The following is a 25,856-nucleotide window of genomic DNA, read 5'->3' as shown; positions in this document are numbered from 1 at the left end:
TTTACAGACCGCTTAATGTTCTCCTGTAGATGATTTGCTTAGCATTTCCGTACTGTTATTTTTAATTTCTTCACAATTTTTAAAAGTTTCTTTAAAAGTGTTAGGGTATACTTAGTACTGAGGTGTTTCACTGGGTAATATTCAACTACAAGATCAGGTATTTGTGAGGTTTTTGGGGTTGGGGTGAGAGGCAGAACAAACCTACAGTGAATCCCTTGGAGTAAATTATAGTTGATAACAACTATTTTTTTAATATTTTTTTATAGTTTTGTTTGAATTATAAGAACAGTAATTCCATGCTGCTTACTCTAGTAATTCAGGAAGTGTACCTCAGTGGATGATTTAGATGTTAATATATTAATTTTTACTGGTTTGCTCAGTCCTGTGGCATAAACATTTATGAAGCATTTCTTAATAAATAAAAACAGGCCTGGTTTGAAAAATACTGGTTGTCATTCTGCTTTGAAAAGTTAACTTTTAGAAGGTGAGAATTTCAGAATGTCAAGCCAAAAAAATCTGTAAATTTTCTTAGGTATCTAACTTTAAAAAGACAAATCAGGCTTGAAGTTAAAATCACGCTTCTTTTCAAATCTATATTAAAAGTTGGCTGATAGAGCAAGCTCACAACGTGTTTCTGTAGCCCTTACACAGAAGATGGTATCTGATGCTGAATTCCAAAGTTTGTAGGGGGACTGTGCTCTAATCTCTGGCACCAGTTTAGAGGGAAGAGCTTGCTTTACTGACCAGAACAGCATACTTTATAGTCTTACTTGTTAAGAAGAGATTAACAACTAGGTAAAAACATGTTTTCATCAGTTTTTAAAAAAACACAGTACTGAATTTTACCCTGAAATACTAGTCTGCAATTTACTTAATTTTTTTCACCAGCATTTCAGTCTCCTTTTGCCAGCCAAATCTGTTTGCTCGTGTTTGAATGAACTCTGATTTTTACCTGATGCTGTCTCTTAACTTGGATCTAATGTTGCTTATCCAACATCCCTCTTCATCAGCTCTGAGGGTTGGTTTTTCCATATGCTCTCAACATCTTGAGAGGGCACGTGAGTTTACTCTGTCTATACAGTCAGGTTTTTGGCTTGTCAGTGTTAATTTTTCAGAAGGTAAGGGGGAATTGACTGAAGCAAGCTTTTACATTGGGCACTGGAAGTGAAGAGAGATTGTTTGTAGAGAGCAGAAACGTTTTTGCACCATCCCTGAAGTGAACTCTTGAATTTTGAACTCTTTACCACATTTAACTACATGTTGCCTTTAATTCCATGTGAATTATTTTGCTTGCTTTTAATAAATTAGAGTATCTTGAGTAGATTTATATTCAGATTTATAATCTGCCTCATTCTTTGTTGATTACCAGTTAGATGGATAATTTCTATAAAAATGTGTGTTTTGAAGATTCTGAGGTCTCCAAAGAAATATTTCTGGAAGAAAAAGCATCTGGAGATGCAGCTGTAGACAAGCCTGTATTACCTGCTTTGGTGTCTCTTCATCACAGTTGCCACAGTTTTGTTGGTGAAGTTTGAAACTTCAAAAGCAGGCTCTTGTGAGCTGGGACACACTGGACTCCTTCATTACACACTTTATAAATTCACTAGTGCAGTGTTTATACAGACCTGACATCAGCTGTTACCTTGAAAAATTCTCAGAAACTTATATTGAGGCAATATTTTTATTTGATAAGAAGACTAATTGTAGAGAAACATACTTTCACTAGGTTGCTAGTTTAGGAAGTATGACTGTTTTTTGGCTAGCAGCATGTTGTGTTTCAGCAGCAGTGCTAACTGGGCTCGTGTGTCTACTTCACAGATGAATCAGCAAATGGCAGGAATGAACCTCAGCAGTTCCAGCACCACGATGGGCTTTGGCCAACCCCCCAGCACAACAGCAGGATGGACTGGAAGCTCCTCTGGTCAGACTCTCAGCACACAACTGTGGAAATGAAAGTTGCAATGGAGGTCTCACCCAGAACAGCCACCCACCATTCCTTGTTCAAATGCATTTACTTTTGCTGTTCCTTCCATGTACATACTCTTTTTTCTTTTTCCCCAGCTGTTCAGATTAAGAATATAACTGACTGACCGTGTTGTGGTCTATATTGATTTAAATTTGATGTAGTGAAAAGCAGATCAAGAATACATTTATACATCACTGGCAGCGTTTTCATACAATACATATGATTTCATAGACCATAAATTTAAGAAGCTGCTTAACCACATACTGATTTTTCCCTCAAAATTCTAGATCAAATGTTTGCATATAAGGGATGTAGCTATCATGTTAGTAATATCAAAAAAATATGAACCCTGATCCCCCCCAAATTACCCAGTAATCCTGTAGAAGGTACTGTATGAACAAATGTTTAATCATATATAAATAGAATGTAAATGTATCACTGAGCAATGTTTTCTGGTGTATCAAACAAATTTTGTTTCATCATACATTTCACTGTGATGTTATTATGGTGTGCATAACAGGGAATATGGTTATTGAAAGAAAGATAAACCTGGATGTTACTGTAGTTCTACAAATCAGTAGTTTATTCTTTTAAAAATGAGCATTTGATCCATTTGAGTTTCCTGTGATAAAGTATCCAGTGTGGCTCATGAGGCACGTATACAGTATTAATGCTAAGAACTGGCAGCACAGTACGTATACAAGTATGTATACAGGATGTATACAAGGTAACTCGATGCAAACAGATATATTTTTCCTTGCAGAGATATCCAGGTTTATGACAGTGATTGTGTTTACATTTTATGGTGCCTCGTAATGATAAAATGTTATTTCCCTATATTAAAAGGATAAATCCATAACTGATTGTGAGTTTTTATTTCATTAACGTATGACCTATTTGACTGGTATTTCTTCAAGAAGTCTACCTCTAATGCAGGAAAACATATTCCAGTTGAAGGATCCATTTATGCAAATATTTAGATCAACAGTTTGTGATTTAAAGTCAGTTTATAATTACACCATTAAGCTGGATAAATACAAAAAGTATATACATAAACGATGATTTCTGAAAATACTCCATTGCAGCCACGTTTCTGTTGATTGTTTTCACTATGTGGAAACAGCCTTAAAACAAAGGTAGGTGTCAGTTAATTAAGATTAGAGTTCAGAAATGCATGCAAACAAGTTAGAACAAAGCCACACCCACTTGATTTGCTTATTAGAGTACTTGACAGCTTCCTTTTGTTTCCAGGGAAGTCCGTCAGGTGACCAGTGAAAGGTCTCACCCAGGAGAAGCCCCTTCTGATGCCTCTGTAGTAGTGCACATCCCGTGTAACAGTCTCCACATCATACCTCAATATTGACAGTGTCCAGGTGGTATTTTGGCTCATTAGCTAGATTGACTTTTTCTGTTCGTGTGTGCCATACAAGAACCTATGAAACAACGTTTGTGTTAGTCAAGTCATCTACAGAGGTATTCCAGAAGCTTCTTACTAAGTGTGGGAATCAGTACCTTTGTGCAGTTGTTTGCTTTTGGTTCCAGTTCCTCCACTGTTGTTATCTGCTTCAGAAAATCAGATTCTTGCATTCCTGGCTGAGACCCACGGCGCTTGAACACGGCTTTTGGATGCGACAGAATCACCTGAAGACTCACAGCAAATCCTTGGAGAAAGGAGGGAAAAGTTAGAAAAACCTTTAGGCTTCACATTTTTGTGCAAGTTACGCCGAGATCTCCCATGTTCTTCTTAAAAATGTGTAAATTTGATTGGATGGGTAGACAATATTCAGCAGGCTTGTACTACACCCTCCTATATTTGTTTTGCCCTGAGGAAGCAATCAGATTTTTTTATTTGTGCTGTATTTTCTATGCACTGAAATCAATTTCCTGTCATTCAGAGGGCCTTTTTGCCTGAAAAGTCAGGTATTGCAAAGATCTTGGGCTGTCCTTCCTTTCTACCTCTAAATAAGAAATAAAACTAATTTTAAGTAATTTATATGAAATTCAGACTGTACGTACACCTCTAGGTTTATAGGTGAGAGTGAGAAAAATGTTGCTTATAGTAACTGTGGTCTTTAGAGATTTCTAGCCATTACTGTTGATGAAAGACAAGTCATGTCAGTGTTTTGCCTTGCACACCATGTAGTTATTGTGGGCTTGTGACTCATTTCCAGGACTGCTGTCTCTGCAAGACAGCCTGCAGCTGATCCATGCATTGCACAGTATGACTGAAAGGACCTTGTCAGTGCACACACCCCCTTGCAGCACGTTCCTCTCTAATGCTCATTTGGTTCCTCAAAGGGAGGTTACAAACTAAGAAATCACTGCTTTCAACAAACTCTCCCTTTCTGAAGCAGCTCTCATAAATTACCTGATTTGCCATTATTTATAGTCTTCACTCAGTCAGGCTCAGTCACACGTAATGTTCTTTAAGTGTGACTCAAAACTCACATGATATACTTGTAAAGAAAAAAAAAAATTAACTCCTTACGTCAGTACCAGGTCTACTAAAGAAATGCTTTTTTCATCAGTTCGGAGTGGTTCCAGCTGTCCCTTTGTAACAAAAGCAGTAACAGTTTTGACATCTGTTCTGGAAAGCTGCAAGAACATTTAATTCTGAAGGCAGAATTAAATTTTTCCTGTTTCTAAAGAAATAGAACTTTCTCTAATGGGATATACATCTCTTTTTTACTACATCACATGTAAAGAAGGCACACTGAAATAACTTACTGTACTCTTGCTTTTAGCACCAGAAAGCACAAGAAGACAGCAGAAAGTGTGATTTGGTTTTGGCTTTGTTGCACTCCCAGGAATATGAAACTTACAGGAGGTGGAAGCTGCAGCCTGTCCTTGCTCTGTGCTGTTCAGCTTTGCTCCTGCTCTGCAGACTGCAGCAGTGGTGGGATCCAGATGTTCCCTGCTGCAGCTGCTGGATTTAGGCAAGCTGTGCCAGGGAAAAGATCAGAGGTTTGGCCTCTTCTTCCCAGGTAAAGATTTGTCTTCAGCAGGCTACAGGCTGCTGCTTCCTGGTGGGAGGGAGCAGAAGGTGGGGTCCATCCCAGTGCTGTCTGGAGCCAAGTGTAAGCACTTGTGAAGAGCCCAGGGTGAATATTTAAAAGTCCCTCAGCAAGAGAGAGCTGCAGTGCCTGCAGCCAGCTTTGTGCACCCTGAAAGATCACTCTAGACTTGCCACTAATGGACAAATTACTCAGTATTTTTGGTTATGGGTTGGGCTTGCTTTGGTTTGTTGAGCTGTTGGTTTTTCCCTCTCAACTAGAACAAACAATATAGATTTTTGGTGCAACTTGGCTTTAGTGTAGCTGATATCTTAGACTCCATCCCTTTACCCCCCAAAAAATCATATGCAAGGTTTGCATTGTTGGAGCCCTGACCAGCTCTGCTAAAAGAAGCTGCTGCTTCTTTTAAAAAGAAAATTAATTTTTAAGATCGAAGCTGGTCATCCATGAAGGAGAAAATGAAGTAAACACTAAAATGAGTGTAGTGGCCTGATTTTTAGAGTGGAAAGGGAATGCATTCTAAGCAGAAGAGACATTTTCTGCTACTTTTTGTGTCTCAGCATGGCCTCCACAGCCCCTACTTACTCGTATGTTAAGTTCTTCCCAGGTTATCTGTTGCAAAGCTGGCACTGCTCTTGAAGAAAAATTTGAGTCAGTTCTGAGGATGGATTTCTCCTACGCACAGATCTTCAGATGTGCTGTGCCCTTGCGTGTAACATGTGCCCTTTATGCCAGGCTGCTGCAAGCACCCATTTGAGGGTGCTATCAAAAATCCCACTTGCTTTCAGGCATCAAATGGAAGTCCCATTACTAAACTGAGTGGCAGGGACATCTACTACCGAGTGCTGACTGGGCTGAGAACTTCCTTGATCAGTGGTGATGCAGCCTTTGTTTCTTAGAAGACTCCAACAGAGCAGCAGCTTGAAGAGCCAAAATAATTCAAGGAGACTTATCTCCTTGCCTCTCTAGCTGTTCAGTTCTGCTTTATAACTTCTTTAATTTCATAGGTAACTTCTGTAATTTCATTTTGTATTTATGTAGATAGACTTTGGATGGACTTGAGGGAAAACTTCTTCCTAGTGGCAACTTTCAGTTGATTTATCACAGATCATTTTGACAGGAAAAAGAAAGGAGGAGACGCAGGTTTTGACCAGACTGGCATTAGTTATTTGTCTCAGTAAATAATGATCCTGTGGTAATAGATGAAAAGACACTGACTTTAAATTCTATCCTCAAACGGGGATTAATCTGGAATTACTTTCCCCAGCCTGGCAAAACAGAAGAGTGCCACACACATATAATTCGTTTACTTGATCATTATTCCTACAAGGGCATATTTGGCTTAAGATGAAGTGAAATGCCATGTGATGATATCCTAGCTGACGTGTGAAGAGGTGTTCTGGGTTTTTTTTATGTTTAATGCAAAGCTGTAAATTAAATCTAATTGGCTGAAGAGCCAGCCAGGTAAGAACAAATTTGTTGAAGCACCAGATACTTGGAAGACATGACAAAGATTACATCTGTGCTTCTTTATATGGAAGCTGTTTCTGCTAATTCCCACCTTGACTTGTATTAGATCAATGGTTGTGTTCAAAGACAGAACCATTTTTCTTCAGCCAGTTACACTGAGACAGTCTTTAAAGATTTTGTTGCTGTGATTAATGCCTTTGCTTCTTGAAGGCTCTAGATAGGATAGTAGCAGAAGGAGAGCTAGAAACAGAGTGGTGATCATTTCCAGAATGTATGAATGCCAGTGCTCAGAGCTGATGTGGAAACAGATGCAGTGGTTTCCATACAGTTGAAGGCTCATTGAATGTGGGCTCTTAAAAGCTTCTCCCTGTGTAGTCACAGGGTTTGGGTTGCAGTAAGCCAGGAATTTTTGCAAATCAGAACAAAGGCACTTGGTGACAATTTACCATGAAAGAAGTTCTCTACTTGAAACTCAGCAACATCTAGAATAGTTGTTACCCTTCTGTGGAGGGATGGTTTGAGGGGGTTTTTTGGGTGGTTTGGTGTCTGCCATAGCCACTCTTTTAAAATCTTTCCTACTTCTGCCTTGAAGCAGTAGCTTTTTCACAATGAGACAAAATATGCTTTTGGCAGTATGACACTGCCCTGTTTTGCAGTGTCATTAGCAGACTAGCTATTTTCTCAAGGAACCATAAGAAAGACTAAATGTACTGAAGACCTCATGATGTGGCAAAATTTAAAAGATTTTTAAAAATAATTACTCAGATCCTAGCAGAGGAAGGGCACAGTGGGTGAGCTCTAGACCAAAAGTCCAAATTCTGCCCCAGTGATTCACAGGCATAGATTAATCTCTGTGACTGAAGGAAGAATGTAAAGCATGAATCTGTTTTCCTTGAGCTATCCTGACAGTAGGAAAATCACATTCTCATGGGTGGTCAAAAAACTCTGGCACTGGGAACAAGCCAGAACTAAATCACAAAGATCATCACTTTAATAGAAATCAGACATAAAATAAGTAACCTGGTGCCTACCTCAGAATCAATGTTACTTTTTGGTTACAGCACACCATTTCTCTGTCCCTTTCCTTCCCTGAGGGTAAGGAAGTCGTCTCAAACTCTAGAACCCACCTACAGTTAAAACTGAGGCAGAACTTCAAAAACACCAGAACTAGTTCATATGTTGTCTTGACTGCTAGACAAAATGCCACATAGGAAACAGCTACTCTTTCCTGAATGCAATTTAGCATTGAAGAATAGCAGTGTCAAACATCAAGTTCCCAAAAGAAGTAATCAATCCTTACTGTTCTGATGGGACAGCTGCACTGCAGTGTGACTACATTTGAAAGACTCTGGGGAAGTTGGCCAGCTGGGTTCTTTGAGCTGATCCCAATGAAATCAGCAGGACCCACCTGCACTTGGAGCAGATTTGAATTTAGCCCTGTATTTTGAAGTCTAAAATAATATGTTTATGTGTTTAGGAGTAAGGATGTGCTTCCTCTGAACAGCCACAGGTTAAATCAGTGGTCACAAACCTTTTCAAGTCCTCCTTTTCACACCCAGCCTTATGACTGAATTTTTTGTGGAAAACACTACCAAAAGAGAGTTCTGTAAACCAAAGAGAGCCTACTTACCAATGCCCTTGGAATCAGACCACTACTTTTAAACTGCTGTATATAGTCAGGCAGCTTAATATATACTTTTTTTTTTTTTTATGGTAATGTTTTAAAAAGAGAGCCTTCATCTTCTTTATGGTATAACCTCAGCTGCTTATTTTTTTGATGCCAGCAGAAGGAGGAGTGCCATTCCTGTACTACAGCATGGATACAGGCTTGTTAGCAAGTCCTCCAGGTGCCCAAGGTTATGTTGGGAGGTTAGGGACTGCACCTGCTGGGATGCCTGTGCAGTTCTGGATTTAGCCTATGTAGTTCTGGATTTAGAGGTTCTGTTCTGTTTGTGCTCTTCCACCATATTTTTGAGGGAAATAAGGATGCAAATTTAAGAGTTTTCTACCATTCTACACAGCATCCATTTCCCTCCCTGATGAAATTAAAAATGTAATATCTTCAGTTATTTTTTGAAGACTAATAACAGTTCTCTCACAGAGCAGTTAACTCCTTGTTTGTGGATCTGTAGTAACCTCCTATATGCCCAATGCTTGTATCTTTGTCTCAATAACTCTCCCATCTGTGACTGATAAATGTACATGCAGACTGTGTTCCTAATGGAGCTGCTTTTGCTTCATGCCAGTGTTTCAGACAGCAACTGCAAAGTGTAAACAAAGGCACTTTCCATGTCTAGGCCAAGAGTCCCTTGGTGAATGCTGTATAATGGCTTTTTGCCTGTTGCAAATTAATTATGAACCACACTATCATCCTTACAGGAAGTTCTCAACAGCTGAGGGATTGAGTTACCTCATTCTTTCCTGGGTAATTCCTCTACCTGGATGCTCAAGTATTTACTCTCATGCCAGATGACACTATTAACTTGAATTGCTTCTACACTGCAGAAAAATTCACTCGTTGATGTTTCTGCCTATGAGGTATTAACAACTAGTAGTTTTCCTATTACTTTTTATCCAGTTGTACTGTACATATTTTTCACCAAACATTTGAAATCCTAAAAAATACCCTGTTGAGACAAGAAGGCACTTTCCTTTTCCCACTCCCCAAATGTAAGGGTTTCAGAAAGAAGAGAACAGCTGGATATTTCTACCCGGTTCTTGCCCTTGTATCCCTACTTTCCCCCTTCCCTCTATTCTTGAATGCAGAATATACTTAAGTGCAAATGTACCATTTGCTGGGAAACCAACTGCTGCTACATCAGAAATCTGACTTCCACACAGCAGTGATTCATGTAGCAGTTGTGAATATATACAAAAGTGTTTAAGCATGGACTAACAAGTAGACAGAGCTACCTGCTGTGCTAACTTCACATCAGAAGGTGGATTAGATCGATTCTGAAGCTTTTCTGCCTTCACCTACTAGGTTATAACTGTCAGCAATTTTTTCCCCTAAGCCCATTGTTTCAAACTATCTACAGTTATCACCTTCATTTCAAATAACCAGTAAAAATCGAATCGTTTCACAATAGCATTTTACAACATGAGATCCAAGAAGAGTCTGCATTTATACAGTCATAGAACAGTTTTGGATGGGCCTTTAAGATTGTCAAGACCAACCATTAACCTAGCATTGCCAAGTCCACCAACACACCATGTCCCTGTGCACCACATCTACATGTCTTTAAATACCTTCAGGGATGGTGGCTCAAGCAATTCCCTGGGCACCTTGATCCAGTGTTTGACACTTACTCACTTAGTCAGTGAATAAGCTTTTCCTAATATCCAATCTAAACTTGCCCTGGAGCAACTTGAAGGCACTTCCTCTTGTCTTACCACTTGTTACTTGGGAGAAGAGATCAATCCCCACCTCACAGACCTACAGTCTCCTTTCAGATGATTGTAGAGAGCAGTAATGTCTGCCCTCAGCCTCATTTTGTCCAGACTAAACCATCCCAGGTGTGTCAGCCAATCCTTGTGAGATTAGTCCTCCAGACCCTTCACCAGCTTCATTGCCCTTTTTCAGACTCACTCCAGCACCTCAGTGTCTTTCTTGTAGTGAGGGGCCTAAAACTGAATACAGTATTTGAGGTGCTGCCTCACCAGTGCAAAGTACAGGGGTATGACAATGGTCACTTCATTACTCCCACTGGCCACAGCTTCTGACACAAGCTCTTGGCCTTCTTGGCCACCTGGGCACACTGATGGCTCATATTCAGCTGCTGTCATCCAGCACCCACAGGTCCTTTTCTGCCAGGCAGCTTTCCAGCTACCTTTTCCCAAGCATGTAGCATCACAAACTGCCTGGTATAGATTGATGACACAACAAAAGGCAGGGTATCCTTCCAAAAATTAATCAGATGAATTAATGCCCAATTGACTTGTTTCAGACAAGCAATTTGTACAACACAAAAGGCCAACCTGCTGCATCAAATTAAAAACTGAAAGTCCAGATATCACCAAGAAACAACTTATTTAGATGAGGTGTGCAAGCTACAATTTCCAGGATATTTAGTGCTAAAGGACTACGTACAGCAGCTGCCCTTCAGAAGTTTTAAAAGCTGCTTTTATCGAGACATCTGTTTCTGCCCCACTCACAAAAAAATGTCAGAACAGCTTCAAGAGATGTTCACTTCTCATGAAACTTGGTACTTACCTGCCATGTCAATAGCAAAGGGCCTGTCAGCTCTCCAGCCAGTGTACCACCCAACAACTTTGCCATTTTCCACGACCGGGCGCTCGTACCGCCGCCCTCCTACCAGTCCCACAGGCCACACTGAGACCTTGCGGGTTGTGCGCATCTGCAAGAGACAGGCAGAGCGTGAGAGACAGGCAGAGCGTGAGAGACAGGCAGAGTGTGAGAGACAGGCACAGCGTGAGAGACTGCACGGGTGTTCTCCTGGCAGGCTTTTCCTGTAACTCTTGGTGGAAAGCCTACACGTTCATCATCAAGAGCCAGTGGTCAAAAGCAATTCTAGCTTACAGATTTCAGCCCAACGGAGTAAGCATTGGAAAGCTGCATGGATCCACTCATTTTCTGCAAAATCTCCACCTCTCCACCCTGCAGACATCTCAATGCTACTGCAAATATGCTATTTTACATTATTCCTAATAAAAAAAGTAAATACGCCGAGTGCAGAAAACTGCAATGCACAACTCTTCTTCTACCTGTAACATATCAGATTTGTACAACAGATGCAGCTCAGACCTATTAAAGGCTCACTAAAAAAAAAAAAAAAAAAAGAAAAAAAAAAAGGGTTAAATTTGGTTTAAGCCTTTTTAACTTCTACATTTCTCTAAAAACTCTACTAAGTTTCTGAGAAGGACAGAAAGCAGGAGTTTTTCCCAATGGTGTATGTGTAACTAATTCTGGAAATGGAATCCTCGTCTAACCTCGAGGAATCTATAGGTACTAAAAAATTACTCTTTCTTTAGTGATAAGCGTGCATGACTGGAATTCAGTTCACTGGTTAGTAGACCATTATCTTTGGTAAACAGGAGATAACATGACATGAAGCTGATGCACTGCTCCCCGTGGGAAAATCACTGACAGTCTGGTGTGAGAACCTGAGAAGACGAGTGCATGGACACAGCACAATTTAACCACACTGATTCAAAGTCACTATGGTCCTATTTAAGCAAGTATTAAACTATTTCAGTGGAAGATGAGCTTAATTTGATCCATTTTTAAAACAATCTCTTATCTTCTAGGGTAGTTGAGGCATATTCCTGAGGGAAAGGTTATTCCTTTCTCCTTCTAAGCACTCCTCTTAACAAAAACCAAACAGTTTTGCATGTTTGTAACAGCAGTCCCCTATAGATAGATACTGAAGTAAAAAACAACCTTGGTTAAATATTAAACACTTCCCTCTCTTTCTGCCAAGGTGAAAGATTTATCATGCATACCATCTAGACTCCCAGGAGATGCACTAGAATAAAACAAAGACATCACGTCACTCTGCTTCACATTTCTAAGGTAGAAACACTAGCAGATCCTTAGGAGAACTTTCACACAGGGAAGGCATAAAATACATATTGAAAAATCCACAAATATGTGTGTACACATGGAAGAAAGGTGTGCACCTTCCCTCCCTCTGATTCTTTGGGTATCTTTATATTTGTTCAGCAAAATTTTCTCACTTCCAAAATAATAACTGTTGCAGCAAATCAGACCATCTCATTCAGCAGCAGCAGTCCATAATGTATAAGAACAAAGGATATATATGATTGGCAAAAAAGGATTTATCTCAATGAGGATTCAATCAAAACCACTATTTCCAATGTGATACTGCCATGAATCTCTCCCCAGGTTACTGTTGAACATGGTTGTCTGTAAGTTTTCTTCCTGCTCAAGATTATTCTTCTAATCCCTCCCACACCTCCATTTAGGAAATGCAGAGTTAGGAATTAACTTATTTGGATATGGAAATCAGTTAAAACCTTCTCAGGAAGATCATTTAGGTCTGGTTTTAATGATACAGCCATTTCACAGATTTTTCTAACAATGTGTTTAGATTAACAAACATACAAACACAACAGACCTGGACTCTGGGCATCATCCTCTTGGGCTTGTATGCACAGGCATCTTTCTAGCAACTCTCCAAGAGCACCACCAAGCCCCATTACACCCACCTGTGCTACAGCAGCATTAACCACAGGGCAAACACAGATCCTCATGTTTTTGTGTTGCTGCTGATACCTTGTGGAGGGTACCTGGACAAATTACCAGTGTACTGATTGACAGCATTTCAGCTACCCTGTGCCAACTGCCTGTACCCACAGTAAACACAGAATGCCACCAGACCAGGACAGGCACACTTTTAAGTGCAGGAGAGCAGCAGGGTAAGCCCACACCCTGCCTTTGCCCACAGTCAGCATCTGGGCAGCTGCACTGCAAAATGAGCCAAATCACACAGGACTTGTGATTTGGGTCAATAGGCTAGCAGAACCAGATCAAGTGACATTAATACTTTAAACACACGTGATGCACAGGGCAATCTTGTCAACAGCAAGCATCTCACCCATCTTATGAAACCAGCATGAAGTGATGGAAGAAATTTTAATTATTGCAGTCTTGGTTCCATCTTGCTGTCTGTGAGTTGAGTCAGTAGTCACTGCACATCAGAAGGAAGTGAGTAACGTGTTACAGCACTCGTTATTTTGTCCTTGGGTTACACTTTTTTATTCTCACAGGTTACATTTGTTGAGAATAAAATAAGCAGGTGTCAATAATACAGCAGTCCCTTTAAATACAAACCGAAAAAGCACATTTAAACTGGTATTTATGCTAATTCTGAAATACCTTACAGCCTCAGGATATGCTAGACAGATGAAAGTAGAAATATTTCTTCTAATCTTCTGAGAGCAGCATTACTGCATTTTAACATACTGATGTGTTAAGGCTGTATTTATGAACAATGGGGAGAAAGCTATTAGGTGGATTAAAAGGCCAGCCTGTATCTGAAATTTGATGCTGCTAAACATTGGGACACAAAAAGGTCATTCAAAACCAGGTTAATTCTAAGTAGTTTTCTTGCTGTGGGTTAAACAACTGCCAAATTCCTGTAACTTGCAGACTGCTTCCTAAATTACTCTCCTATCTGTCCTTTTAGTGTCTAATAGCATATGCTGTTTTAATACTCAGTATTTTAAATCCTAGTAGCTTACATGAATGGCATTCATCATAACTCCCTGTAAGTCAGGCATCAGGGCTGGCCCAGTCAGACTTCCTCAGTTGATGACCAGAGACAGGAACCTACTGGTATGGTTCCTCCTGCCTGGTTTAGCCAGCTCTTTCAAGCTAGGATGAGTCTCTCTCTGGAATCACTTTTGTCCTCTATTTGGTTTTGGATTATCCGAAAGTGGGGTTTAGGCATAGGAGGAGAGTGATGGACTGGCTGGGGAAGAGGAGAAAATGACTTTGTAAGCTGGCAGAACAAACCTGAATGAAGCAGGGGAGGTGCAGCTAGGAAGGAGTGGGCAAGGGAACAAGAGGACAGAGGAGTAACAAAAATCCCAGTAACCAAAGAAAGCCCAGAGAGGTGGTGGTCATACAAGAGTAAATGCAGTAGCAACAGAGGAAGCACAAGAGATTATCAAGTGAAAATGCAGAAAATGTAGCCAAGCAATAAAAGAGATAATGATAAAAGCATTGCCAAAAATAGCATCTCATTAGTCAATCAAGAAAAGCTGCTTAATGAGATGCACTTGACTGATGGATAGGGAAGATACCAAGCCAATAACAAAATATGAAAGCCCAAGGGGAATGAAGGCAAATGACAGACAGAAGGAAACACAGCCATACTTCCTACAGTGAAAAGGCTTCCAGGCTGGAACAAACACCCCAGTGTTTTTTTTTCAGAAATGAGTTTCTATTTGGGATTCAAAGATCTCAGCAAATTCAATCTGGCTATCACACATAGTTTGCTCTTTTTCTTTCTCATTTCAGCTCCTGTAATTTGACCTGTACTGCTCAGGCTACAGGTTATCACCCAGACTTGCCCTCTACTCTCCACCCACCACCCAAGTGAGACTCAAGCAAATTTTTATGCAAAATTCCAATTTATCATTACCAGAGATCGGATCTAGACCTCCTCCACTATGGCTCTTCCACAGGGAAAAATGTTACAGGTTAAAGCAGGAGCACAGCCAGGTTCCCTACCAGTTCTCAGACAGGCATCCTGCATTACTCACAAGTCATTTAAAGCCTAATTCTGCTGCAACAAAACTTATGTGACTGCACTACAAGCCAGAGGGACAGCTCAGCTGCCACAGTGCTGTGCCTGTTTACTGAGGCATTACATGGAGCTTCTGCCCCTACTTACAGCTACTTCAAAGGATGCAGTGAGTCACAGAAAATCTGTGCCAGTGGTGTCTGTGCTCCAGGGACTGTGATGCTCAGAGGACAGTAACGTCAAAAAGCAAGCTAGTTGTCAGTAAACGACAGTAAAAAGGACTTCTCCATGGGAAAACTTGTAGGAAAGGTCTACAAATAAGAACAAACAACCAAGCACCAACCTGTCAATCATACCTCTAACCTGCTCTGCGACCCTCACAAGCGATCCGATTTAGTGCTTCAACATTCTCACGATTAGAAAGCTTTTTCCAACCACCTGCCTTAAACCTCCTCTGCTGATTCATACCCAATCTACTCTGCAGAGGGAGGACAAATTAATTCCCCATTCTCTCAAGCAACATTTTACATATTGGATACATGATTAATGCTTCTAAAATACGCCAGCATCCTTGGGCACAAATGTCAATATTTCTTCCCTGCAGAAGGAAACTGTACTAAATTTAACTAAAGCAGTCAGGAACCAATTTCTCTGCATTAGGAAGTCTTCCAAAACATTTGCCATTCATGGCTCTTCTTGGCCCTTCTACTTACCAATTATTTTTCTCATCTTGCTTTCTGTTATTCTACTAGGTTGTGCTCTCTCTTCCTCTGAAAAGCTGATGACTGTTCACAACTGATTTCGTAGAAACAGCATCAGTTTCACAGGTAAAAAGAAAAAAAAAATTTTGCTCTCAAAGTGCAGAAATAGGCAGCGCTTGGTACCTTGTAATCCAGAGTTCCTCACTTAGATAAATCTGTCTCAAATTGCTTTTTGCCACTGTTTCCTCTCATCTCTAAGCTATTTCATTGTTTGTCTACCAGTCTTTTCTAATCCAAACCTCTTTAGTTTAGGTATTACAGCTCTAGATGCAAGAGGAATGTCAGTGTGCATTTAAAATCTGTCATGTATTCTTAAATAATTTACATACTAGAAAGGTATTTAATGCACTGCTAACTCATATTTAGATTTTTTTTTTTACTGTGAAGAAAATAACTAATGACAGCTCACTAATATTTAATTCTGTCTAGACTACTGAAGGTTATTTTTATGACAAGAGCAAAAATTCGATTTTCCAACTAGCTCCAAGAGATTCAACAAAAAACCCTCCATGTTTTTAAAGATAAACAGCTTCACTTACACTACCTGTAAATATTTTGTATAAATATATTTATTAAAAATACACAGAAGTTAGTTTAATAGTGTATAATGATTAGGACAGATATGTAAAAGTTACTGAAGGAGTACTAACCCCTCCCTAGGCAAAGCTGGTCTAAATAGTAAATATCTGCCTCTTCTGTAGTGTCCTTTCGGAGTTCCTCTCAAAATATTTTATGAAGATGATCACAGAAAAACTGAAGCCTGTGTGACATGCAATGCAAGTATTTCTGTTCTATATTTAATAGGAACAACTTCTTTTTCAGACTACAATTAACAGCCATTACAATGCCTGCTACCTTCATACATACCTTTTGGGAGAATGAAGGGCAGAGGCACAGAAAATGGTTTTAGTCTGAATCATTCACCCAACTTGTCCTATGCAGTGCTACTATGAAAATAACCTGATTTGGACAGCCCCTACCTTCAATGAGAAGGTCATGTCCATTAGCCAAGACAAAACATTTCCTGTTCTCCCTCTGTTCTGCATGAATCTATGTTCCAGTCTGGCTAATTTGAGGATGCTTGGGCAATTTAAGCTACCACATCAGCAACCTTCAAAATATCAGGGAATTTTTCTTTAATTTGATATTGAAGTTACTCCTGCAAAGAGCAATTCATCTGACTGTCCTCTTTACTGATCAAATTCTTAATCTTCTCTATTGCTAGGTGTACCTCAAGTTACCTATAAAGATTACCTCAATTTCAGGAGAAGGGTTTGGGCTTCTTCTTCTCCCTCCTCCTTTTCAAGCTTCAGTTCTACAACCATGGTCAGGGTATTCTTGTGCAGGCAACAGCTGCAGCAAGTTGAATTCTGGTCTCCAACCCTTTGGGCAAGATGAATACCTACTAATCTATGACATAAAAGTGTCAGAATTTTTTTCCTTAGATATGATAATCTGTGCTGTGATTTACTTTGAACTCACTGCTGCCAGGCTGTGTTCAGAAAAAACACCTTATAGCGTGGGTACAGACACCATCTAGACAGGAATCTCTAAAAAAACCCTTGTATTTCTGAACACAGCCATCTCCCTTTCTCACACATGCTGAAGACCTTGACTCCTGTTCTTAATATCCCCTCAGCAGCTCACTGCTGACCCTCAAAGGGTTCAGGGGACTCTGTGCAATCAACAGCAGAGCAGACCTCCAACCCTAACTCCTCCTACATGCATACATATCCATACACAGACCAAGGAAGTGGTGGCCTTTGCCAACTACTTCAACTACAGAAAGGGATGAGAAAGAATGTACAGAGTCAAGGGAAGTGGAACTTAACTAGCTTTGTGTATCTTTGTTTTCCAGTACTTCGGCTAACCTGGGTTTTAAGACCACTCAATGAAAGTGAAATGCCAGGTTTATCTGAGGTTTTCTTTCTAGAAATCTAAAAATATGACATTGTCAGTTGCTAGGTGTTGGTCACAACGTTACAATAATTTGCATTCAGGAAGATGAAGCACAAATGCAACAGAAATTATAACAGAGACACTCCAGAAAAAAAGGCCTATAATAAAAAAACAGAAGTTATGATGATTTATGTAGAAACATCTGAAAAGCATTTCAAACACAGTAGTTGAGACTTCAGGCCTCTCAAGTAGCTTTGCTATGAACCAAGGCTGATGTTCACCTGACAAAAGATATGAGAAAGCAGACTGCGGGGTTTTTTGATAAAGAGATGCAGATGGACACCTCCTGGTGAACTGATCATACATGAGCAGAAAAATACTTATTTTTGAGGTCTGAATTATAAAATAATAAATGACAAAATACAACATGCCAGAACCCCCAGAACTGTAGTGAAAACATGATTTTTCATCAGACTACCATTATGATCTCAAGTGGAAAGGGTTGGGAATAACTTAAAACCACACCTTCACTTCTGGAAATATTTCTTCCATCTACAGCTCCACTTTATAGTCCAAAAGAATCTCACAGTCACTGAACCAATTGGTCCTTACACTGATGCCTTTCTAGGGAAGGTGAGTCTTTTCTAATGAAACAGTCAGCTGAACCAATGTATTATGATCACTGTAGCAGCAGAAAGACAAACTAGGTTCTCCACCTTATTCTAGAAGTGACAACTAAACCTGCTTAGATTTTGCCCAGTTTGACTTTGAGGACATAGTTATGCCAGTCTAATAAATAATCTATACACTCCCATGACATCACACACCTTTGGGAAAAAGACAACTATAAACAGAATCATAGAATAATTCAGTTTGGAAGGGACCTCTAAAGGTCATCTAGTCCATCCCCCTGCAGTAAGGGGGGACATCCTCAACTAGATCAGGTTGCTCAGACCCTCGTCAAACCTCACCTTGAATATCTCCAGGGATGAGACCTCAACTACCACCTTGAACAACCTGTTCCATTTTTCCACTACCATCATGGCAGAGAACCTTTTCCTCACATCCAATCTAAATCTACTCTTCTCTAATTTAAAGCCATTGCCCCTCGTCACAGAATCACAGGATCACCCAGGTTGGAAAGCACCTCTGAGATCAAGTCCAACCCTTGATCCACTACTGCTGTGGTTACCAGACCATGGCACTGAGTGCCACATCCAGTCTCTTTTGAAATATCTCCAGACACGGAGAATCCACTACTTCCCTGGGCAGCCCATTCCAATGCCTCATCACCCTCTGTATAAAGAAGTCCTATCACTACAGACCCTTGCAAACACTCCATCTCCAACCTTCCTATAAGAGCCCTTCAGATACTGGAAGGTTGGTATTAGGTCTCCCCAGAGCCTTCTTTTCTCCAGGCTGAACAACCCCAGCTCCTTCAGCCTGTCTTTGTAATCCGAGGATCACAGATGGTGACATTTTCCATCAAAACACTACTATAAGCTAAGTTGTTTGGAGTTTTTTTCCCATTATTTCCATAAAATATATTTTACTCAGGCCTATTGGGCCCAGCCCACTCCACATCAAATGTAAGGTACTCATTCCTATTAGCTCCAGACAGAAGTACTTTGGACAGAGATTAGAATTTCCCCATCAAAAGCTCTCAGAAGTATCCCATAGTATCTCATGTCAAAGCACACTCCTTTTTGATCATGCCCTTGCAGTTTATACACCTCCACTCACAGCAAAGCCTTTGCCAATTTTGCTTTGTTAAAAACGCTCCATCTTCTGTGAGGACACTAGGGAAACCAACAGCAAAGAAGCTGCCCTGAACATAATCCTTTGCTGAAGTGCAGTTTGCTGGCATGCCTTCTGCAATGCTTTTTTGACCTCTGAACAAAACACATCCCTAATGTAAATGCTTCTCTCATGTTGGTTTTACAGTCCTAACTGGCACTGCTTCCCACCCATCCCCCAAGTCCTCACTGCTGTTACTGAAACCAACTTTGACCCAGAAGAAAGCCATTACAAAGAAGCCAGACCTACCATTGGCAGATTACACCAAGCTGAGTGGTGCAGTTGAGAAGCCTGAGGGATGGGATGCCATCCAGAGGTAGCTGGACAAGCTCAAGAACTGGGTCCATGTGAACTTCAAAGGTTCAACAACGTCAAGAGCAAGATCCTGCACCTGCATCAGGGCAAATCCTGGTATCAATACAGCTGGGGAATGAAGGGTTTGAGAGCAGCCTTGCAGAAAAGGACTTGGTGGTGCTGGTGGAGGAAAAGCTGGACGTGAGCTGACAGTGTGCTAGCACCCCAGAAAGCCAACTATGTCCTGGTCTGCACCAAAAGAAGCATGAACAGCAGGTCCAGGGAGGAGACTCTCCCCTTTTACTCCACCCTTGTGAGATCCTATCTGGAGCACTATGTCCAGCCCCCAACACAGGAAGGACATGGAGCTGTTGACAAGTATCCAGAGGAGAGCCATAAAGATCAGAGAGCTGGAGCACCTGTCCTGTGCAGACAGGCTGAGAGAGTTGGGGTTGTTCAGCCAGAAGACTCTGGGGAGATCTTACTGTGGCTTTCCAACACTTAAAGGGGGCTTTTAAGTAAGATGGTGACAATATTCTTAGTAGGGACTGCTGTGATAGGACAAGGGGTGCTGATTTTAAACTAAAAGAAGGTAAATTTAGACCAGAAATTCTTTATGATGAGGGTGGTCAAACAGTGGAACAGGTTGCCCAGAGAGGTTTATAGATAACCCATCACCAGAAATATTCAAGGTCAGGCTGGACAGGGCTGAGCTATCTGATTTAGTTGAATTTGTCCCTGCTCACTGCAGGAGAGTTGGACTAGATAACTTTTAAAAGCTTCTTCCAACCTAAACTATAGTTCTGTTTCATAAGCCAGCAAATGCACATAACTGCTTGTGAGCAGATGCTAGCAGACACGGCAGTTTGGGACCCACATGTCTCCAGGACTGCATCAGTGACATGCTGAAGGTCACCCAGCTAGCACAGGATGGTGGTAGGAACAGAATTCAGATCTCCTGTCTCTACATTTATATTCCCCTTCTCAGTGAGCAGACTGCAGTTCATCAGATCTCCTTTGGGATTTCACAACTACAGGTCTGGAGAATTGTTCCTGGCAGAGTAACAAACTGAAAAAGAAAAAACCCTCTTAACTAAAAAGACTACTGGCTGTCTCCAAACACAACCTCCCACTCATCATAAAGGCACATCCTGTTGGCAAAGCACATCCCATTAACTTTGCCAATTCAACAAGGCACTGCCCGTGTTACTACCAGTGGGGTCCCAGAGACCCTACACACAGCTCATTAGTGACCCCAGGAAATAGTCATGGGAACTTGCAGTGATAATTGAAACAAACATGTTTGCCTGCAAACACAGAGCTCAGAATAAACACGTCTTTCCCAGCAGCTGAACCCTGGTGACATACAAGCCTTAGGACTATGTCTCTGCATGCTGGAAGTTACCATTCTTGTTAGCAGAAGGAAACACAGATTGGAGTCGTGCTTGCAATTTTCAAGGTTAATCCTTCAGACAGATCTGTCCTTTTGGTTTCCTGTATTGCTGAGCTGATCAAAGAGGTAATTTGTACCTTTTTGTTTTACCTTTCATAGCAATTAGAAGAATAATACACAAAATTATGAAAAAATAAACCTGAGTCAGCCTTTTTTTTCGGTAGCTGTGGGTCACTGAAGTGGCATGCCTGCCAATACTATTTCTTTAGCTAGTCCCTACAGTTTTACTTGGGAAACAAAACAAATTGTCTCCCAATATCTTTCTTTCCCAACACTACTCATTTGGTGAAGTATATTTTCTGTATCAATTTACAGACTCCCTAATATTGAATTAGTTTTATATCCTGGAATGGAGGTGAACACTCCCATCACACCAAAGATCAGTAGGTAGGAATTACTCTGCATTACAATGTGCAAAACACAGCTAGGAGATTTTACGAAAATCAATTAATACAAAGGTTTAGCCTCCAGGGAAAGGTCTTCAAGTTAGCAGCTTCGATGCTGAATGCTAAACGGGCAATGGAATTAGGGCATCCCTGCTGAACCAGGACCCTGCACCTGCACACATACTGAAAATGGAAGTGGATGCATTAGAAAGCTACACACAAATGAACGTGTTTATAAAATAACTTGCCCTAGGGAATTTCATGTGCTTCACGTTTCTGTGTGGCACAATCACTTCAACCTACTGACAGCAAAGCATCTGAGGAAGCAAAATGCTTCCTAAGTGCAGAATATGGGTACTGCCCAACAGCAAAAGTCACTGACACCAATTTGTCTGAAGCCCTGTACATTCCCTATCTGCTGATAATCTACTTTTCCATTTCCCTCCTTCGTTTTCCTGCCAAGGTTACTCCTCCAAGCTGTCATGGAAGATGTACATGATTTTTCTTCTGCTGTTTTTTGTCCACTTATTAAACACCCCTCCTTCCTGCCAGAGGGAGCCCAGAAAGAAAGCTGGATACCCTCTCACCCGAGCGCTTGCCAATTCCCACCGGAAAGCAGCAAAGCCCTTCGCCAAGGGGCTGCAATAAAGACAAAAACAGGTTCCTTGACAAAAGAGACTCCTGAAAGGGTCTTTAGTCATTTCACAAGCGATTTGCTGCTTTTAAGAGCAAAGGCTTCAAAACGACTGGGCAACTCCACGTAAAGGAGCCGGCTCTGGATTAATTTATTTTTACCAAGAACAAGAAGAAAAACAAACTGTGAAGGATGGCGATTCGTGACGCGAGTTTGCCCCACAGAAAGACGCAGCCTGAAAAATGTGTAAATGGGTACCTAAGAGCGCCTTTCGTCCCGTTTTTAACACGAACACAGGATCCCTTATATAAAACCTTAAACTCGCCTGCCTCGGCAGGAAAACGAGGAAAAAAGCATTAAAAAGAAAGAAAGAAAAAAAAAAGTTAGGGGGAGTGCGGTGAGGTGGGACAAGAGATTGTTAAAGTCGAGAGGGGTGGGCAGAGGCAGGCAGCGCGGATCCCAGGCGAGAGACGAGGCGCTCCAAAGTGCCGGGAATGAGGTTCCGCTGATCCGTGGCCGGGTTTTGAGGTAAGGGACACCGAGGACACCGCAAAGCCCCGAGCAGCAAGGCGGGACAGGCAGCGGCGGGCTCATAAGGGGACGAAGAGAGGAACTGCGGGCACCTGAGAGGAGGGAGGCACGAAGAGGCGTGCGGGGGACGGAGGTGCCCGAGGGGACGCGAGCGAGTGCGGGGACCTGAGGGGAGGCAAGGCGGAGGATAGCAGGTGCCTGAGGGGAGAGGAGGAGAGGCAGGAACGGCGTGCGCCTGAGGGGAAGCGAGGAGAAGCGGAAAACGGCGGGTGCCGGAGGGGACGCGAAGCAGACGCCTGAGGGGTAACGAGGAGAGGGCGGGAAGCGGCGGGAGCCCAAGAGGAGGCCGGCGGCGGAGGGTCGCGTCCCGGCACACGCCCCCCCGCTCCGCACGCACCTCCTGGAAGAGCTCCAGACTGTAGGTGTTGTCGTCGTCGGCGAAGAAGAGCACCCCGGGCTGGGGGGGCGGCAGGTGCTGGTGCCGCTGCCGCAGCCAGGCCAGGCCGGCGTTGCGCTGCTCGGTAGCGCGGGGCAGCCCCGGCCGCTTGTAGCGTCGGGGCGTGGGGACGTGGAGGTGAGTGCAGGGCAGGCCGGCGGCCGCCACGAAGCGGCTCACCAGCTCGCTCCGCGCCGCCGCGTCCTCCACCAGGATCCAGTGGAGCCGCGCCACCTGCCGGAAGGTGTTGGCCAGGCGGGTGAGTTCGGCCTTCTGCACCGGGCGGCTGTAGGTGGGCGTGATGGCATAGATGGTGGGCAGCACCGCCTCGGGACGCCGCGGGGAGGGCGGCCGCCCCGCCGCAGGTCGGCCCCCCCCGCTACCCCCGCCGCCGCGGGGTGCCAGGGCGGGCAGCGGCGCCCGGCTGCTGTCGATGTCCAGCACGATGATGACGATGAGCACCCAGGGCAGCAGCAGGAGGAAGCGGCTGAAGAGCAGGGACTTCATCCTGCCCCCGGCGCCCTCCCGCCGCGCCGCGCCGTCCCTCAGCGCCGCCCCATGGACGGGCGCGGCGGCGGCGCTCAGCGCATAGCGAAGGGGGGCGGCGGGGCTGCCCCTTCGCCCGACCGCGCTCCCCCGTGGGGCGGAGGGCGGAGTGTCCTCCTGCGGGCGCAGGGGGCCGCCGGCCGGTCGGGACGGGGCGGGGCGGGTCCCCCGGCGAAGCCCCTGCGGGAGCCCAGCGGGGCAGGTGTCTGGCCCCGCTCCCGCCGCGCCTCTATTCCGCGAGCGGCCGCCCTTCTTCCTTCTTCTCACTCAGCATCGCCGGGAGAGGGATGCCGCGCCGTCGCGGACGGGTCTCGGTGGGGGGCTCTAGGGAGACGCTGCTTCTCCTCCGCTTTCCCGAGCGGTTCTGGCAGTATGCGGGGGCGGGGAGCAGAGGGAGGGCGGGGAGGCGGAGGGTGGGTCCCCGCGGGCGGGAGCTGGGGGGGCTCCCGCCCCGCCCCGCTCCGGCTGCCTACCCCAGGCGCCGCGGGAAGGGGGCGGCGGCGGTTCGCGGAACTCCGCGCTTTGCGCCCTCGGGGGGTGGTGGCGGGAGGCTGCTTCCCTCGGCTGGGGGATCTAAACTTAGGCCGGCGGCCGGAACGGCTTTCCCTCGGGGCAGCGACGGCCACCCGACGGGCCGGGGGAGACCCCGGAGCCCCGCCGCGGATGGGCTGAGCCTCGGAGTCCTTACCCCTCGTAGCGGCGGGCAGCCGCTCGCTTCATTTTTGTTGTTCGTTTAGTTTGGGCGTGTTGGATTTTTGTATTTTTTTTTAACAGGAACATTTTCGAGCTCCGCAGAAGTAAGAAATTAATAAGGCGGCCGTTTTGTGCGGTCCCACTCGTTTCCCCTCGGTGGCTGTCAGTTCCTGCCGCCCCTCGATGGAGGCACCGGGTCCGCGGTGTGCGCAGCACTCACTGCCCTCTCTGCCTCCTGCGCTCCTCTGAACCGCGTTCCCTCCTCTGCCGCGCTGCTTCCTTATAGATCAGACGGACTTGAGATCTTCTTTTAAAAAGCATTCGTATATGAGAATTTCATTATAATACACCTGTCTTCACTTTGCGAAAAAGGCATTCATCAGGTGCTGCAACTCGCATGAAATGCACAGTGTAAAGCCTCCAGCTAACCCTTTCCTACCAGGGAAGTTTCAGGTGCATTTTTCATCATTCCCTGCTCTCATAAATTAACACTTTCTAGCCTCTTAAACTATGCTTTTAGAACTCTATGTTACCTAAAAACACTTCATTAGTATTTACAAAGTACTGAGTTCTCCATTATTCTCTGGTTAAAACTTTTACCCTTACAGCTCAAATGGCTGTCTCACTATCTTAGACTGATACTTTGACTTCTTGGTAGGAATAGCCAGAGCAGGTTGTTCATGTCTTCACACCAACCTCCTTGGCTTAAACTACTCCTTTTGCTTCTGTTTTATATGCATCCTTCACATTTGCATGTGTATAACGAATGCAGATAATGTGGACACCATGCCTGTCATTCATATGACAATCAACTGCAATCAATTTGTTATTCAAAAGGACATAGTAACCCAGAGGGCTCACACATAGAAAGGACATTGAAGTGATGTAAGCTGAAATCCATGTGAAAGTGAGGGTGACACATGACCAGGCACTGAACATCTAAATGAGGAAACATCTGTGTAGCAGAGAGCTAATCAGAGTTAGCATGGTTAGTGAAGGAGTAGAAGGGTTGTTATGTGATTAATGAAATAATATGGAGGAATGCAGCAAGCATAAAGAGTTTGATACATCCAAATCAAAAACATCTTGGACATGAAATTATAGCTAGACATTTTGTGATGATGCAGTTTATCAAGAGGACAATCATCCAAACACCATCTCTGTCTGATAGCTGAACATACCATTGTTTTCTCATTTACAGCACAATCCTATTTACAGAGACAATTTGTTCAAATAATGCAAACATATCAAAACAACATATCAAGAAGCTATTGCTTGTTCTCATTTGAAAATCAGTAGTTTTTTTAAAAAGTTATTTCAAAGCTAGTCCCTTCTAGATATTATATGATACCATGTCAGGACCCTAAAAACCTTTTAGGAAAGAACCTAGAAACTAATATAAAAATATTATTTTCATCTTTAGATTATTTTTCATCAAAAATTATCTTTAGTGGATCTTTGTGTGTCATATGCAGAGCTTATGTGAGAATATGTAATAGTTTGTGGCTATGAGACATTTGGTGTTCTTCCATCTCTTAACTGTACTTCTGAAAGCTGGTAACTACATGTCTCTGTACACTTGCTAACTTCTAACTGTGTGCAAGGTTTGTAATGTAACAGTATGAGACATTTGGTTGCATGATAACAAATCACAATAACTATATTTTTACCCCAGAGCAAAGTTTTCAGGTGCCACAGAAGTGACTGAGAGGTGATGGGCCAGGTACATCAGAGATAATATCAAA

At 43.0% G+C, this 25,856-nt stretch overlaps 2 protein-coding genes across 3 annotated transcripts in view; one reads left to right on the top strand and one right to left on the bottom strand.

Moving 5' to 3' along the window:
• The window catches only part of SMAP1 (small ArfGAP 1), a 76,729-nt gene extending 73,904 nt beyond the window's left edge, over window positions 1–2,825 (top strand). For both annotated transcript variants that reach the window (XM_030448074.1, XM_030448075.1), the window contains one exon: window positions 1,819–2,825. In XM_030448074.1, the coding sequence (XP_030303934.1) occupies window positions 1,819–1,953 (135 nt within the window). In that variant the 3' untranslated portion in view covers window positions 1,954–2,825. The remainder of the gene's footprint in view (window positions 1–1,818) is intronic.
• A 206-nt stretch (window positions 2,826–3,031) lies between these two features.
• Window positions 3,032–23,379, bottom strand: B3GAT2 (beta-1,3-glucuronyltransferase 2). The gene is made up of 4 exons (XM_030448076.1): window positions 22,834–23,379; window positions 10,664–10,808; window positions 3,479–3,627; window positions 3,032–3,399 (listed from the first exon to the last, which is right to left on the bottom strand). Exons 1-4 carry the CDS (start codon window positions 23,377–23,379, stop codon window positions 3,313–3,315), a joined length of 927 nt encoding a protein of 308 aa, XP_030303936.1. The 3' UTR covers window positions 3,032–3,312.
• Between the last annotated feature and the right edge of the window lie 2,477 nt (window positions 23,380–25,856).

This window comes from Calypte anna, chromosome 3 (genome assembly GCF_003957555.1).
Source record: "Calypte anna isolate BGI_N300 chromosome 3, bCalAnn1_v1.p, whole genome shotgun sequence".
NCBI lineage: Eukaryota > Metazoa > Chordata > Aves > Apodiformes > Trochilidae > Calypte > Calypte anna.
The sequence above is the reverse complement of the archived record's forward strand: the minus strand, read 5'-3'. Positions and strand labels throughout refer to the sequence as shown.

Coding starts and splice junctions, on each gene's coding strand:
- B3GAT2 (XM_030448076.1), bottom strand. CDS start 23,379: ATGAAGTCCCTGCTCTTCAGCCGCTTCCTCCTGCTGCTGCCCTGGGTG. Junction 10,809..22,833: donor GTCTGGAGCTCTTCCAGGAG/GTGCGTGCGGAG, acceptor TGTCTCTTGCAG/ATGCGCACAACCCGCAAGGT. Junction 3,628..10,663: donor CTTTGCTATTGACATGGCAG/GTAAGTACCAAG, acceptor CCTTTCTCCAAG/GATTTGCTGTGAGTCTTCAG.